This window comes from Bidens hawaiensis, unplaced genomic scaffold, assembly GCF_021521415.1.
Source record: "Bidens hawaiensis isolate Kalapana, Puna unplaced genomic scaffold, B.hawaiensis_p1.1 tig00048383_1, whole genome shotgun sequence".
Lineage (NCBI taxonomy): Eukaryota > Viridiplantae > Streptophyta > Magnoliopsida > Asterales > Asteraceae > Bidens > Bidens hawaiensis.
In genome coordinates this window covers 1-17,783 of record NW_027498669.1, presented here as the reverse complement: position 1 = coordinate 17,783, position 17,783 = coordinate 1, and the positions used below count along the sequence as shown (strand labels likewise).

The 17,783-nt window shown below is 34.5% G+C and overlaps 1 protein-coding gene and 1 pseudogene across 2 annotated transcripts; both read left to right on the top strand.

Annotated features, from left to right (window-relative positions):
- Positions 1 to 2,968: 2,968 nt before the first annotated feature.
- Positions 2,969 to 10,699, top strand: LOC143597501 (sucrose-phosphate synthase 4-like; annotated as a pseudogene). Its single transcript, XR_013146923.1, has 12 exons — positions 2,969 to 3,670; positions 4,050 to 4,139; positions 4,629 to 4,849; positions 4,940 to 5,203; positions 6,035 to 6,515; positions 6,715 to 6,846; positions 7,590 to 7,721; positions 7,820 to 7,992; positions 8,412 to 8,528; positions 8,612 to 9,448; positions 9,541 to 9,668; positions 10,317 to 10,699. The product of XR_013146923.1 is annotated as a sucrose-phosphate synthase 4-like (transcript).
- Positions 10,700 to 13,968: 3,269 nt separating this feature from the next.
- LOC143597500 (uncharacterized) lies at positions 13,969 to 16,787 on the top strand. The gene is made up of 5 exons (XM_077075988.1): positions 13,969 to 14,098; positions 14,331 to 14,401; positions 14,696 to 14,801; positions 15,934 to 16,066; positions 16,215 to 16,787. The coding sequence occupies exons 1-5, from the start codon at positions 14,007 to 14,009 to the stop codon at positions 16,377 to 16,379; spliced, it is 567 nt and encodes a 188-aa protein (XP_076932103.1). The 5' UTR covers positions 13,969 to 14,006; the 3' UTR covers positions 16,380 to 16,787.
- The last annotated feature ends 996 nt before the right edge of the window (positions 16,788 to 17,783 follow it).

Sequence of the window (17,783 nt, the reverse complement as noted above, 5' to 3'; positions counted from 1 at the left end):
GCATTATGCCCTACATTCCTCGAGTATTATTAGGGCTCGGTACCCTCCTTCCTCGAGTATTATTAGGGCTCGGTACCCTCTTTCCTCGAGTATTATTAGGGCTCGGTTCCCTCTTTCCTCGAATATTAGTAGGGTTCGGTTCCCTAGTTCTCGAATATTAGTAGGGTTCGATTCCCTCTTCGTTACCGTACATCCATCCTTTCCTGCTTTTATTAACTTTATCACATTCATACACATAAGCATACATATCATACTTACCTTATACTTAGCGTTACAACCTGACAGTACGTGCAATATCCGAAGATCGTTCACGTACCGTCAAGCCATCATTCATACATTTCACATTATTCACATAAGGCATACACTTATCTCTTAGGATAAGCGTATTAACAAACATATTGAGTATGCACACAGCCCCGAAAACATGACACATAATTGGGGCTAGAAACTCACCTGAACACGGTTACGTTCACCGTTAATTGTAATCCCTTTCTTCAGTTGTGCACGGCTGACTGTATAACAAGTATACGTATCAATTAACTATCACTTCTCATATCATCTTTCTAGTCTTAACTAGTACCCACAACGAACGGGGGTCCGGGGGCAGCGCCCCTGGCAGCGGGGTCTAGGGGCGGCAGCCCCTAGCAGGGTCCAAGGGGCAGAGCCCCTGGCTGGGGTCGAGCTGCCAGGTCAGCTTGGAAAAATTTTATTTACATTAACTGTCTTAACACATTTTCCATTAGGTTTTTAATTTATTTTCTAAGCGAACTTAACTTTAGGTGAAGTTAAACCTTAAGCGAACTTAGCTTTAGGCGAAGTTATCAGTTAGGCGAACTTGGCCTTAGGCGAAGTTAAAACTTAAGCGAACTTAGCTTTAGGCGAAGTTATCAGTTAGGCGAACTTGGCCTTAGGCGAAGTTACCAGTTAGGCGAACTTGGCCGTAGGCGAAGTTACCAGTTAGGCGAACTTGGCCGTAGGCGAAGTTATCATTTAGGCGAACTTGGCCTTAGGCGAAGTTACCAGTTAGGCGAACTTGGCCGTAGGCGAAGTTAAGCCTTGAAGGCGAAGTTAAGCTTTGAAGGCGAAGTTACCGTTTTGAAGGCGAAGTTGCCCAGTTCGCAGGCGAAGTTGCCCAGTTTGCTACGGGTTTGGTTTTTATCGCGCATTTTGGCGATTTTAATACCCTTGTTATGGTTCGACATCACCCACTAACATTCCCTAACCATTTCGTTCGTATATATATCCCGTATAAACTATAAAGCTTGGATCTTTAAGCTTAAGGACATTCAATAAAACATAAACTTTAAAGGTCAAGAACATACCTTTTGTGCTCGTTTGGATCTCGTTTAACTTGTTTAATCACAACTAATCGTTTACTCTCTCTCGGATCTTGCTCGTTTCTCTCCCTCGGCCGCCGTCCGTATATGGCGGTGTGTGGTGTGTGTGTGTGTTTTGGAGTGTGTTAGAGAATAAGATGGAAATGAATGATGGTTTAGGGTTTAAGGTTGGTTTAGGGGATATTTATATCCCTTAAAGCCCATGGACCTAAGGCCCATTCTCATTTAACCCATCTCAATTAGTCTAAGTCCATGATCCGTTCTTTACTCGATGTTAATTAATTAATAACGCGAAATCACTAAACGTAACTTTCTTTATTCAACATTATAAATTTTAGGATGTTACATCTGGTTTATATTTGTGTAGTGTATGAGCTGCCATTGCAAATAACAAGTATCATTGAATTTTTATATGTATTTATGTTATCTTATTTAGAGAAAAAACAAATTTTAATAAATATTTTGTTTTTTCTTTCATTTTCATAACAAACCAACAATATTAACTTTATAAATTAAAAACCAATTCAAAATTACTCTCAAGGAGTATTTAGCTCAAGTGTACTAAAAATTTAAAAGGAATAAAATATGGAATTGAGTGTCAAGTATTTAGAATTTATATCTATCAAAAGAATTAAAATTTGTTATATATCATGTTAACAAAACATACTTCAAGAATTAGAATATATCATTGCTGCAATCATCTCTACGGCCTCAAATGCTGCCGCCCCTCCCTCCACTCACCGATTGTCCACGCACATCGCCACCCCTACTTCCACCGACGACGACAGCTTTGGTGGTGGAAGTCCTAGCACTTCAAGGTGATGGTGGTGGCGAGGTAGGTGATGACAGGGTTGGAATTAAAAATTCTAATTCTTTTTTTCTAGTTAAATTCTTTCATAATTAAAAAGGATTTTTTTTACAAATTTGATGAAATTCATGTTTTCTTTAGAATTCATACAAATTTGAAATGGAATTCAGCATTAAATTCCCAAAAATCATGGTTACATATTTAACTTGACATAAACGTTTATACCCTATGGAATAGCGAAAGGAATAGGCATATAATGCCTTGGATTATTAAAGTGCTTCTAGTTCCATGGCATATCTGCCATATATACCGAATTAGTTGTATTTCTTTCACATTCCATCTGCTTTTTTTTTCTTTTAACAAATTAAACCCTTAGAAAATTCTCATGGGTTCGATATCATGAGACCTAATCGACCAAGTGGTACTTCACCGGTTCACCCTGGCTTAACCCAAGAATATGATACATGAGTAGGATTCAAACCCAGGACGTCAAAAATTAATCAGTTGACCTTCAGGTGAACCTAAGGTAAAACTCTCCACCACCAAATCTACATTTAATTAGAACACTAAAAATACAAATAATTCATTCTAAAAGCATTAACTTTTATTCATTTTACCTATCATAAATTAATTAACTCATTTTTCAAAATAATTTGTTAAAATTTTCCCATCTAATCAAAATACTTGTCAAACATTTGAGTCATTTTTTACATTACATGTTTATAAATAATAACATTAGAATAAATTCGATTTAAAATATTTGTAGGAACATGATCATATTTTAAAAAAGAAATTGTAGTCCACTGATTTTATAATAAAATGTGGTAGAGAATATGAATACTAATATGAATGGATGGGCAAAATACCCACATCAACCCATCTTCAATTTATTTCACATCCACATCCAAAAATAATAAATCACGGAAATACCATAACCAAAACTTTACATAAAACTGGAACCAAAGTATACAAAAACTCTAAAACAATAAATTAATTATGCATTTTACATGGATTTTTTTTATATAAAATCATGCTTCAAAATATTTTAAATATTTTACAATCAGTATGAATAAGTTTTGGTGCTAAAAAGCAAATGGAAAGTGAAAAGAATCTTATTCTCAAATGTATTTTACAAAATAATTTTAGCAAACAGAACAAGGCATAATATTATGTCTTGTATGCCAAAAGGCCTTTATAAGGTATCAAGCCCCTCCCACATATCTGTTTCAAACCAAGAAAACCACACCACCTCCCATCATCATTAACATCACCACCACCACCACTGCCACCAGGTAACGGCTACGGTTTCAAGATGGCAAGAAACGAATGGATAAACGGGTTCTTAGAGGCAATATTGGACGTAGGAGCAAATCTAAAGACTCAAAAAGGAGTTGATGCAAAGATGAAGCTTGAAAAGCTTCAAGACAACGTCAAGCGGAATAAAGACTTCAGTCCAACCAATTACTTTGTTGAAGAAGTTGTTAATAGTGTTGATGAATCCGACCTCCACCGGACGTGGATCAAGGTAAAAACCATCTCCTCTCTATCTAGTTCACTATATGTTATGTGTTTACTACACCTTACCATAACTTCATATATGATATATCCCCTCAAAACTTGTTACAGTTATATATTTACCCAACAAAAAATCATAATATCAGATATACCCATCATCAGTTTTTCACATTATTTTTAATATAACGGGTAAATATGAAATTTTATATATTTTGAAAAGGAGATGATATTAATCTTTTTGGTTTTGGGTAAATATGATGCCATGCAAGTCTTCAGGGTATATATAAAATTTTATTGTTTACCATTTAATCCATACATTACTAATCATGTAACTGGTAATATGGCATGAAGGACGATTATTAGTTACTAACCTTTAATCATTTGTGCAGGTAATTGCAACAAGGAACACCCTTGAAAGAAGCAACAGGCTCGAGAATATGTGTTGGCGGATTTGGCATCTTACCCGTAAAAAGAAGCAGGTTTGATCCCCAACCTTTAAAAGCAAAGCAAGAAATTAAGGTTATAATCACTTCTATGAAAAAGAAAAATACAAAAAATTGTTGCTTTATTTAAATTTCAGTCATAAAGGATCTTTTTGTTGAGATTATTGATGATTACTTAAGTTGACAAGATTTTTGCTTACAAGCTTGAACTTAATATAAAGTATGCACCTAAAGATGCCAATTTCAACCCGTTTATATACAAACGGGTCGATGTGGTAAAATTTAATAGCTCAAATGTGATAAACTAACAAATTTAACTAAACTAAAGAGAACATGTCAATGGGTCAAGCGGGTCAAACAGGATGAAAGTCAACTGCAAGTACAAATGCGTAATAAACATACTTCGCATATCACTCATTTACAAATAAAAAAGGCACATAAAGTAGTGTTTGAGGGTGGCCCATTTTAAGGCACTGTTTGTGTTGATCCGTTACCACAACTGACCCAACCCGCCTATTTTTTCAGATAGCAGTAGATGATGCACAAAGATTGGCAAATCGTCGTATTGAACGGGAAAAAGGTCGCCATGATGCTGCAGAAGATCTTTCAGAGCTCTCAGAAGGCGAAAAAGAAAAAGACGAATCTCAACCCGTTAACAAGATTTCAAGAATAAACTCTGAAATGGTAATGTGGTCAAACGAAAGTCACGAAAGCAAATCTAGACAACTTTATATTGTCCTCATCAGGTATCCTAAAACTTAGAAACCTTAAAACAAATTCACCATTAAAATCATACCTAATACATGTCATGTATAATGTATAATGTATTTGTGTAGTATACATGGATTGGTGCGGGGCGAAAACATGGAGCTCGGGCGAGATTCTGACACGGGCGGGCAGGAGAAATACGTGGTGGAACTTGCACGGGCATTGGCTGACATGGAAGGAGTCATACGGGTTGATTTGCTGACTAGGCAAATAGCGTGCGCGGATGTGGATTATGGTTATGGTGAACCCATTGAGATGCTCTCGTCTCCACCTGAAGGTTCAGGAAATTGTGGAGCCTACATTGTTCGTATCCCTTGTGGACCCCGTGACAAGTAATTCCTCTACACACTTCAACTTTTTACCATGTCCATTATATATGTCGGTTTCAACCCATTTACTTATCAATGGGTCGAAACTAGGGCGTTCAAAAAGCTTGTGGCTCTCTCAAAAGCGGCTCGTTTGTAAACAAGCTGGCTCAGTTTGTAAACAACTTTAGGCTCGTTTGGAAACAGCGAACACGATTGTAAACAAGCTGAGCCCGAGCCAAAGCAATTTCAGTTCATTGGCTCGTTCATTAGCTTTGTTAGCCTCGTTCAAACTATAGCCCAAATGATAATATATATAAATTATAGCCCAAAATTATAACCAGAATTTTAATATATATAAATTATAACCCAAATTTTATATACTTAATTATAAACCAAATTTTAAAATATATATAAATTAAAGATTTTGTAGTTTATAAGTTATGCATTATGTGTATGTTAAAAATATTATTTTTCTTACCAAAATGTGAAAATATAAAACTAAATTTTTTACAAGAATAAACGAGCTGGCTTGATGAGCCACGAGCCGGCTCAAGCTCAACATTTCAGCTCCTTAAGATAAACGAGCCGAGCCGGATTGGCTTGGTTAGTAAGCAAGCCGAGCCCCGAGTGAAAATGGGTTACAGCATATACCAAATGAGTCAAACGGGCCAAATCCAAACATCTAGCTAAAAGAGAAACATGTCATATAGGTTAGACCTTATAACTCACCCAAAGTGTAATTCAAAGCTTAATACCTCCAAAAACCTTTTTATTTAAAAACTTAACTAGATTATTATTATTTGTTAGCATAGTTCTTGTAATTGTAATTAGTTGTAATGTTTATGCTCGTTTCAGATACATATTTAAAGAGTCACTATGGCCACACATCCCCGAATTTGTTGACGGGGCACTAAGTCACGTAGTCAACATGGCACGAGCTTTAGGAGAGGAGTTTGATGGCGGAAAGCCGATATGGCCATATGCAATCCACGGTCACTACGCAGACGCGGGTGAAGTAGCAGCCCGTTTGTCCGGTTCCTTAAATGTGCCTATGGTGCTGACTGGACACTCGCTGGGAAGAAACAAGTTTGAGCAGTTACTAAAACAAGGAAGACTTTCTAAGGAAGATATTAACTCAACTTATAAGATAATGAGACGCATTGAAGGCGAAGAGTTGGCATTAGATGCAGCTGAAATGGTTGTTACTAGTACACGGCAAGAAATTGACGAACAATGGGGTTTGTATGACGGGTTTGATGTTAAGCTTGAAAGGAAACTCAGGGTTAGAAAGAGGAGAGGAGTTAGTTGTCTTGGAAGACACATGCCTCGGATGGTGGTAAGTTTTCTATAAATTCATGATCTTTTTACTATTCAACGTTTTTGACTCGAGTGATCCTGGTCACCATTAGATCATGTTGTAAATATTGATTATACGAGGTAGTATTACGTAAATATGGGTTATCCTATATAACCCACACTAAGGCTTATCTATTATAAATCTAGACTAATGTATTATGGTGTTTGAAATAATATAGGTAATTCCACCTGGCATGGACTTTAGCTATGTGAAAGCTGAGGATTCGATTGAAGGTGACGGGGATCTTGAGTCGATAATTGGTCGTGATAAAGCTCTAAACAAAATGGCAGTACCTCCAATATGGACTGAGGTTAGTTACTGTTAATGGGCAGATTTGGGTGATGATTATCTCTAAAGGGTCATACTGGTAAAACGAAAATATAAGTAATGGTTATAAAGGACAGGGTCCAAAGCCCTCTAAAGTTTACTTTCATTGGAGCTAAAATGCTTAGGTTAAAAAAAGATAAGATAATTGTAACAAAATATAGCTATTGTAACCAGAATAAATATGTGAAAATATAAAACTGTAAAATAGTGTAATCCGTTAACAGGGCATGTTAAAAACCAAAAATTCAGTTGTTGGGTTTTTGAAAACCGTCCAGTTTCAGTTTTTTCGGATGTGCCATTTGAATTTGAAATTTTTTAGCTAGAAAAGATGGCCCAAAATAACGAATTTTGGCTTAATTTTTAGTTAATCAATGATTAATTGATTATATACATTTGGGCCTAAAATGTTTGGGCTACAGCGTTTTTATCTTTTATAAATAGCTTAACATTCGGAAAAAAAAACATTATATTATATAATAATATAACAAAAGTTGGTTTTTCAGCTTTGCAGGTTCGGTTAAGTTTCAACAGTTAGGTTTGGTTTCTTTGGTTTTTTGTACATGCAAAATCGAAACCGAACCAGAATTTTAGTTTGTAAGGAAACATGAAACCAAACCCTCGGTTTTGGTTGGATTCGGTTATTTCGTTTCATGCACACCTATCATTTTTCCGTTCGCAATGATATTGAAATTTTATTAATTCCAATCTTTTTTATGCCCATTGCAGATAATGAGGTTTTTCACAAATCCACACAAACCAATGATCCTAGCATTGTCAAGACCAGATCCTAAAAAGAATGTTACCACATTGCTCAAAGCTTTTGGAGAATGTCAACCACTTAGAAAGCTAGCTAACTTGGTATGACTCGTTTATCTATATCTTGAGTTAAGGATTTTAATGTCAATTTTAATTTTTTAACATGAGTTTAAATCGGTTTGCAAAATTGTTAAATGCAGACACTTATACTTGGAACAGGGATGACATAGAAGACATGTCAAGTAGCAGTTCAGTTGTTCTTACCACGGTTCTTAAGCTAATCGACAGGTATGACTTGTATGGACAGGTGGCATATCCAAAACATAAGCAAATCGAGGTTCCTGATATATATCGTCTGGCTGCAAAAACTAAGGTAGCTATCAGTAAATGCTAGTATAAGCACCAAAATTTATAGTTAAAACATATGGCAATGCGCATAATAGTATCTAATGAAAAAAGAATATTTTTTTTGGCACTTTTCAAGCTATAATTACATCTTTAATAATCAGCAACATTAAATGTTATTTACCTATTGGCCCACAAATCCCCTGTTTTGCACTGTTAAAGGGTATTTTAACCATTTGACTAAAGTCAAACACTTGTGTTAGACTACATGCCAGAGTCAAAGTTTATAACTTTTATGTAAGGAGGGTATACCAATGATGATGATATTAGTAGTTATCATGTAACATAACATTCTTGTTACAAGAAAACATGTTCAATTATAACTTCCTATGATCTTATCATCTATTACATTAACACAAACATACATGATGTTAATTTATCTTGAAGGGTGTTTTCATCAACCCGGCTCTTGTGGAACCATTTGGTCTAACTATCATAGAGGCATCAGCTTATGGTTTGCCAGTCGTTGCCACGAGGAATGGTGGGCCCGTAGACATACTCAAAGTACGACTCGTTATAACATTATTAAAATCACGTCATTATTCATCATATCTTAATCAAGGGTTATGCTCTTAATGTGTTTTTAGGCACTAAATAACGGTCTTCTAGTGGACCCACATGACCAAAAAGCCATTGAAGAGGCTCTACTAAAGCTCGTTGCAGATAAAAACCTATGGATCGAGTGTCGTAAGCATGGCCTAAAGAACATCCATCGTTTCTCATGGCCCGAACACTGCAAAAACTACCTCTCGCATCTTGAACATTGCAGAAGCCGCCACCCTACCACCCATCACAAAATAATCCCTACCAGTGAAGAACCAATGAGTGAGTCATTACGCGATGTTGAAGATCTGTCTTTAAGATTCTCCATTGATGGTGATTTGAAAGCTAACGGAGATGTGGACCCCGCTACTAGACAAAAAGAGCTTATCGAAACATTCACGAAAATGTCAACATCAAATAGGAAGTCAAACACTAGTTACAGTCCAGGAAGAAGGCAGACACTTTACATAATAGCCGTTGATTCTTATGACACAAACGGGGACCCCACAGAGGAATTTCCAATAATAATTAAAAATTTGATGGAAATTGCGGGTGCAGATTCAGGGGTGATTGGTTTTATATTGTTGACAGGGTTGAGTTTAAACAAAACGAAAGCAGTGTTGAAAAAATGCCAAGTGAGCATAGACAAATTTGATGCATTGGTTTGTAGTAGTGGAAGTGAACTATATTACCCGTGGAGGGACCTAACGGTTGATGAAGATTATGATAATCACACCGAGTACCGATGGCCACAAGAGAATGTGAGATCAACAATAATGAGAATTGTTAGATTGGAAAATGAAGATGATGATAATATGGTGGAAGAAATAAAGGCATATAGTTCTCATTGTTACACTTACATCATCAAACCAGGAGCCAAGGTAATTTACTAATATATGAGATGATTAAAATATAGTATTAGTAAGATATTTTTAGTTGTGAATTTATAATAATGTGTGTAATGCAATTGTAGACCCAGAGAGTGGATGATCTGCGCCAGAAGCTAAGGATGAGAAGTTTCCGTTGCAACACGGTGTTCACACATGCTGCAAATAAGTTAAATGTGATACCATTGTTTGCTTCAAGAGCTCAGGCATTAAGGTGTGCAACTTTTTTCCTTGAATATGTAATAGTTGGTTGGGGCTTGCAGTGCAAATGAGACAAGCCGCTCGTGAGCTACTTGAGATCGGATCGCTAAAAGATCGATTGAGCCAAGCTTAAACGGGCTTGAACCTAAAAAGAAGCTCTCGTTTAAACAAACGAGCCCCAGCCCGAGCTCGAGCCGGCTTGCGAGCCTAAACGAGCTTATTATTTATATAACTATTATTTAATATATTAAAAATATATTTATATAATTATTATAGTATATAAAATTATAATAAAAACTTATTTATAAAACCAATAATAAATTTATATAAATAATTAGTAAATAATAAACGAACCAAGCTTGAGCGTAGTCAAGCACGGGCTCAGCTCAGCTTGTTTACACCCCTAGTTGGGGCGGATTCATTACAAAGCCAATTTTAAGTAGAGACAAGTGTATAGAACTGCACACACACTTGTATGTAGTGCTACTCAGATGTAGCGGGAAAGAGATAGACATGCAGTTATGTGTTTACATAACCGCTTTATGTATCACAGACAAACCAATAGATACAAGTGTTTATAACTTTATATGATTCTTGTAATTCACTTATAGCCCTCTTAGTAGCTTAACTTGTTACAAATATTTTCAATGAATTTATGTAGGTATCTATCAATTAAATGGGGAGCAGACCTCAGCAAAATGGTTGTGTTTGTGGGAGAAAAAGGTGACACAGATTATGAAGACCTCCTTGCGGGCCTCCACAAGACGGTTATTTTAAAAGATTCGGTGGAATACGGAAGTGAGAAGCTTCTTCGCGGTGAAGAAAGCTTTAAGACGGAAGACATGGTCCCGACAGAGAACTCTAACATAGTCGTTTCAAACGGGTATGAAGTTCAAGATATCAGTGCAGCATTGCAGACTCTCGGGATCAATTGACTTCTTTGTAACTATATCTTTATAGAAAAGAAATAAAGAATATACCATGTTGATAAAATCATTATGTATATAAACCTAAATCATAGTCCATGAGAAGTGCTTTCACTTTTGTTTTTCTAAATTGTAATTCATCATAAAAGTATGTGTGTGCATATATATGTGTTTATAGCTACTCAAAAATTTTAATTGTTAAACTAACTTTATTACAAAATTCATTCCCTACATAGACTTATCAATTTCCTACACAAAGAAACATATCCTAGCTATAGGAGTGTAAACAAACCGAGCTCGACTAAGCTCAAACTCGGCTTATTTAGAGCTCTATTTCTAAAGCTCGGCTTGTGGGTAGTTTTTCTGGCACGAGCTCGGCTCATTTCCTATTTATTAATTATTATATATATATATATATATATATATATATATATATATATATCAAACTATCTATATAATTGCTTACTATAAAATCCTACGTGTCGCTCTCAGGTTGTCCCTCATATTCTCTAGAGCCACCAGATTGCTTGATTTGTAAATGTAGGCTTCTCATGCATTTAACCCAAAATCGTGGGTATGGGTCTTACCCAGATAATCTTTAAATGGGTTATAACATCTCATTTATATGTGAAACTCTTTCATAATCAAACAATAATTTTCGCGGGTCATGGGTCTTACCAAACCCGGATAACCCTTGAACGGGTTATAATATCTCATTTATTTGTGAAATAACCCCTTAATCATCAAAAAATAATTTCCGCATGGGTCTTACCAAACCCTAATAACTCTCAAATGGGTTATAAGATCTTATTTATTGGTAAATACTTTCATCCTCAAACCCTAATTTAATTTATATTCTTTACATGTTCTCTATTGCTGGTCTATCATCTCCATCACCAGTTACCTTCGGATACTACCCGCCATCGTCAACTACATCAACGTCCCATTTTTCATTAGACAAATATTTGTGTTTATGTTTGTTCATTAAAAAAAATCAACATGTTCGTGTTCATGTATTTTTGTTCGTTAAAAATCAAAAAAACCTACACATTTTAATTGAAAAATACCCAAACGCAAAAAAAAAAATATAATAACAAATTAATATATGTGTATTAAATTAAAAAAAAAACTACGGTTAAAAATAAAATAAATAATCATAAAATAGCAAAACAATTAAAAACAAAAACTTAGATAAACTCCTGTAATACGGGAGGATCAAACTAGTATATATATATATATATTACTTTAATTATAATTTTACGAGTAAAAACTATATATTATTCAGTTAATTTATGAAAATTATATATTTAATACTTGTTAAATAATAATTATAAAAACAATATGCTCATTTAGGCTCGCAAGTCGACTTGATTAGTGACGTTAGGGCTCGTTTATTAAAAGAATCTTAAATTTAGGCTTTCGAGCTTTTTTAAGGCAATATCGAATAGCTCTTAGGGTCGTTTACAGCCCTAATCCAAAACCATGTGGCTAGAACACTCATGAATCAGAAACTGAATTTCTTCGACTAAAAAAGGCACAAACAAACTCATACCCTCAATCTTAATAAAAATAATCAGCATACTTATTATAATCGTTTTTTTGCTAAAATGATGATCAAAACCCTAACAAATTAATAGAAAAAGGGTTTCTTACCTGCAACAAGTAAGTATGTATAATGATCATTTCTTCAAACCCATTGCTTAGATTTGCCCACATTTTAACTTCCATAGGGTTGATTTAATCCAAGAATGTTAACTATATTTGTTTCTCTAACCTTTTTTAACAAAACAAAAAACATAGAGATAATAATTCTGAAAAACAAAGCTACATTTTATTTTTTCGTCGATAAATTACTATGGATGATTCGCTGGACTTTTATCAGAAAATGTAATAGTTGTGTTGGTTAACTACGCGGTGGGTTTTAATTGGGCAACATTTTTTTTTATCAAAATATGAATTTTTGTAAACAAAAGCCAAAGCTAAAGTCACCCCTTGACCAACTAATTAATTTGCATCTAGGTCTACCCATAAACCAAAAAGGAAATATTCATGTTTTCATTACTAACGTGATGAACTGATCGACAATTGTTTTTTCCTCAATTAATTATATAAGATCAAAACTCGTGCATAAAAAACACATACAAGTTCTTGTTGAGCCTCGTAATCATATTGAAGTTGCAAATAACATTTACATTTTGTGGATTTTGTGCTATTATCATCTATAATAAGTTTAATAAGTCGATAGCGCATTCAAATTCAACTTGATTAAATATTAAAATAGCCATTTGTTTTGGAATTGTGAAGATATATATAAATAAAAAAGACGGGTTAGCAAGGAGCTAGATCCACAAAACAACACCAAAGTGCTTTACAAAATGAAAAAAGAATTCACACGACTGACACTAATCTATACTATCGGCTTTGGATCTGCTTTTGATCCATAAGAAAGTCGTAGCCATTATGCCCTAAATGGTTCTTTTGATGCAAACCTCTTTGTTGGTTAACACCTTATAGTTAAGAGCCCACAATGTGAAAAAAAAAATCCTGCAAATTATTATTTGTTTCTTATCATTGATCATAATCAAAAAAGGGAAATCCAAAACATATTGAAGACTCAACACATAAGCAACAGCCAATTTACACCAAACTTGATCACACCCCATCCATATATGTGTAGCAAAACTACAACAAATTAGAATATGCTCTAAATATTCAATGTAACAATCTCTAAGCGAACACAAATCCGAATCATTTATGTCGACGCTTATCCTAAAAACATCAACAGAATAGGAAGTCGATCTATAGATTCTCTCCAACTAAAAAATTAATTAACCTTAGTGGAAACCAAAACTCCCATTTATATCCAATCAAAAAAACTCGAATAAATCCTTAGAGTTAAAATGCAAATACCTTGCTAGAAAGGGTATATAGTCATCTGTATATTAGGATTCATAAGCCATTTAAAAAAAAACAAAAAGCAAGATACATAAAACATTCCAACAACCCACTAAAAATTCAATTTAATTCATTTATTGATTGAATTTGTCACTCACAATGGTCAAACTTAAAATAATATCTTCTATAATTAACGTGTCAAATGGCCCCATTGTTTGTGACGTGCAGATTCAATTCAACGCAATAACAACCAAAATCCCAAATCCAAATCCAAATGATAAAAAAAAAAAACAAAACTTGGATCAAAATAATAATATTCATTCAAACGACTTGTTCACCTACGAAAGAAAGAAAGAAAGAAAGAAAGAGGTTTATTTATTGAATTGAAATGATATGAATCGAAATTCATCAAATCATTATTAGTCAGTCAATCAATCAAATAAAATCACTGGTTCGTTCCAGCTGCAACCCACACGGTTTTTAATCAATCAAAATCATATAAGAAGAAGGGAGAAGTTGATAGTAAAAGGATGTCGGATCTGCCAAGACGATCTGGATTTCGAGGAATCGGTACCTGGATTAACAAGCAGATCGTTGAGCCATTTACGGATGTCGTTAGACGGTAATTAATCTACGTTTTAATTATTTTTAGGGGTTTCGAATCAATTTGTTTGTTGCAGGACATATTTAATTCATGAATGATTTAAGATCTTATTGACAGTTAATATATATGAATGAATTTGTAGTTGAGTGATCATTTTGTAACCCTAGTTTTGTAAATTAAGAGGAAATTTGTGTTTTTATGTGATTTTAATATCTATTTTGTTCATGTATTAGTATTGTTATTGTTTTAGGGGTGCAGAGCCTAAGGAGTTGGCATTTTCTGCAGCTCTTGGCATTACTTTAGGAGTCTTTCCAATTGTTGGTATGCTTTTTATTCATATGTATAGTATTATTTATATTTAAATAAAGTAATTGTAGTTTTTATTTATGCTTAAGTAAAAGTAAGATATTTTTTTAGATAGAATTCTACTTTTTTAATAGACGGTAAATCAACTTTTACTTCGAAATACTTGTCGCCCGCTTGCCCTTTAAACTAAGTTTTTTGAAAACTACGTTCATATATCTTGGGGTCATAGCGTTACTATGTATGACTGTTGGACCTGACTAAGTAGCTCCGCGCAAGGAAATACTAAGATGTTTGTTTTTATGAAAACAGGACTGACTTTTTTTCTGTGTGTGCTGGCTATAACAATGTTTGGGAGTTATGTCAATGCTCCAACTGTCATGCTCGCCAATTTCGTCGCTACTCCAATAGAGCTCAGGTCAACTCTCTTCTTATTTTTACCCAAATTATATATATCTTTTTGTTGCCATAGTGAAAAGTTGCTCGAGTTTAGGGTTTTCAACTTCATTGATTATGTTGATTAGAGGTGGGAATTTTTTTCATCTATTTATGAATGGGTCGGGCTATGCTTAATCTTTAACGGGTCAAAAGGGTAAAATAAGAATGAGATGGCTGAAATAGAAATGAGTTGAATGAGTCAATGGTCTCCCAAGATAGTATTTCAAGAAAACCCGGATGGGTTAAAAGTTACATACTTGCATGTTTTATCATCATATATATCACGTATAAACCATTTATCTGAAGATTATATTAGGCTGAAATAATGTAGCTTTTGAAGTATATACATGACTTAGTTATTTTAAATAACATAATCATCTTGGTCAAAAGTGCTTTAAGTCAACCCGATGCTTACAAAAGTCTATTGGTTGCGTGACCTGTTAACCAACCCCCACGACCCGCTCAGTGTTTACTTTTGTTGAAAAATGTTACACCTGCTCAAAATTTGGACTTATTTGATTCTTAAATTTATTACTGTATATAAATTTAAATCTCATTTACACTCCAGTTAATTGATTTAGTTGAGGCTCTAAATCTTGTTAAAGGAAAACTGCTCGGTTTCTGTCGGCTTGATTGTTTAATAAAGCTGTATTATTAAATTTCTGTAGATGTTTAACATCAAAAGTCAAAACTTTCCAAAAAAGATAAATTGTTGTAATTTAATTTGACAGATTCTTACATTATGTCGTTATAGGTGTTTAATATATTACCGGGTTAGTAGCCTGTGTATCATACGATTTGATTAAAGGAAAGATTAAATAGTTATTAATGAAGGGCTAGAAATTATAAAACGGTATTTTTGAGATAAAATATAATTGAAGTGGGTCAGTGAGATAGAAATCAATTTTCTTAAATTTTGCAAGCTGTAAATTAATATATTACGAAGGGATGAAAGGTAAAATAAGAGAAGCGAGAACTAGTAGGTTGGGCCCAAATAATTGTGACACGTGGCAGTGAATAAATTACTTGTTTATTAAGCATCTATATGTCTATAGCAGTAACTTTAAAATTATGTTGTTTTTGTTTCTGATTTTTGTCTTTTACGAATACAGTTTGATAATAGTGTTCTTACGCTTTGGTGAGTTTCTTACGGGTGGAGCTCACTTTCCTCTAACCGCTGATGCTCTAAAAAAGGTATTGACCGGCAAAGCTTCAACTGAGATCTTGCTAAGCATTGTTCACGCGGTATGTCAAACAATAATCATTTTTTTACCAAAATATTTCATTACCTGATTATTACAACCTCAATCAATTCTAGTTATTGGATATTAGATAATCAGTTTCAAAACACACATCCACAATCGGATTAGTAACTTGCTGATATTATGTGCAGTTGTTGGGGTGGATAGTGCTGGCCCCTTTTATCCTGGGGCTACTGTATATTGCATTCGTACCGTGTTTCACCATGTTGGTCCGTAGATTCAGTTCAGTGTCGATCCCGGAGAGGGATGATGAGCAGTCCTACACCGAGGTGATGCTGAAAGCAAGAGATGTTTGATACGTGTGTTAATAGGGAAATTTGAATGTTATGTTATTTGGTTTCTTCTGTACATGTATATCTGTGTCTTTAGAACTGAAGCTAGTATTATGCATGTTAACTTCAAAAAATGAAGAGAAAATGACAAATGCCAACTTCTCATGAACAAATGATGAAAATCTTAGTCAAATTTTATGTTTTATTTTTGCACTTTTGCTTTAAATTGAAGGCTGGTGGTGGTTTTGAAACATTATATTTGCGCATGCCATGGTATTACTTTGATCATACGATCTTTAAGTGTTAAATGAATTTCCAGTTTTGTGCACATATGGAACTCTTGCAGTAACGCATGGCTGGTAAAACTTAAGTTCGATTACTACCCGTTATGTTCTCCTAATGTTGGAAAGCTTTACATTTACTATACTTTGTGCCTCATTTGTTCGTGTTTCTTGCTTTTCATCTTCAAATTCTAAAGAAATAGCCTTTTGTTTCTTTCAACTATAATAACCTCAAAAAGTGAATATGATATTTTTGAAAATTTGTGATCATGTTCTGAGAATCTCTTTTGTTAGAAACAATTATTTATGAAATATTTATTGAAGGACAGAGTTGAGAGATATCACCACATAAACACAAATTTATAAGATTACGTGGAGTGGAGGCTGTAAATTGGGGGCGATTTTTAACGTGAAGTTATGTCAGCAAATGAGTAATTTTTATTTTAGGGGTGTAATGGTGTTGTAGCCGCATCACACACACACACACACACACACACACACACACACACATATATATATATATATATATATTATGCACACGTACTAATATTAAAATACTATCCAAAACCCACATCATGGCGTCAAATGTATGCCCCCCCCCCCCAAATCGCCCCTTTGTCGCCTAGTGGGGGGGGGGGTGTTCTCGCCCAAAATCGCTCTCTTTTGTCGCCTACTACGCATGGCTAATGGTTTGTGATGTGCTAACAAAGTTACGTTAAATCCACTCCTTGGTTTTCCACTTTTGTTCATCTTTCTTAACTAGTAGAGACTAGAGAGCACCATTGTACAATCTCTTCTCATATTGGTGTAACTTTGTAGGAATTTTTTGCTGTCCAACGTTTTCTTATTTCTTTTTCTTTTTTGCATCTATTAGATTGTTTATATTGACTTAATTTTTAGGTTGGGTTGTAGGAGTTTAGAATTCAGAGCTAAACGATTATTGGGTTGCCGTGCTTGTTTGTTTAAAAAGGTTATTGGATTTAACAATGTTATTGTATTTTGGAAAATTGGTTTTTATTGGTCTCAAGTATTGTCTTTTGGTCATTGCCGGTCCCAACTAACGAATTGGTTATTGATGGTCCCAACTTTTAATGTATTTGTTTCTAACGGTCCGCGGCTAACAGAAATCTCTCTCAACAACAACAAC

Excerpts from the sequence above, each read along its gene's own strand:
- LOC143597500 (XM_077075988.1), top strand. The coding sequence starts at position 14,007 with ATGTCGGATCTGCCAAGACGATCTGGATTTCGAGGAATCGGTACCTGG. Across the intron at positions 14,402-14,695 it reads AGGAGTCTTTCCAATTGTTG|GACTGACTTTTTTTCTGTGT; the intron begins GTATGCTTTTTA and ends TTATGAAAACAG. Across the intron at positions 16,067-16,214 it reads TGCTAAGCATTGTTCACGCG|TTGTTGGGGTGGATAGTGCT; the intron begins GTATGTCAAACA and ends TATTATGTGCAG.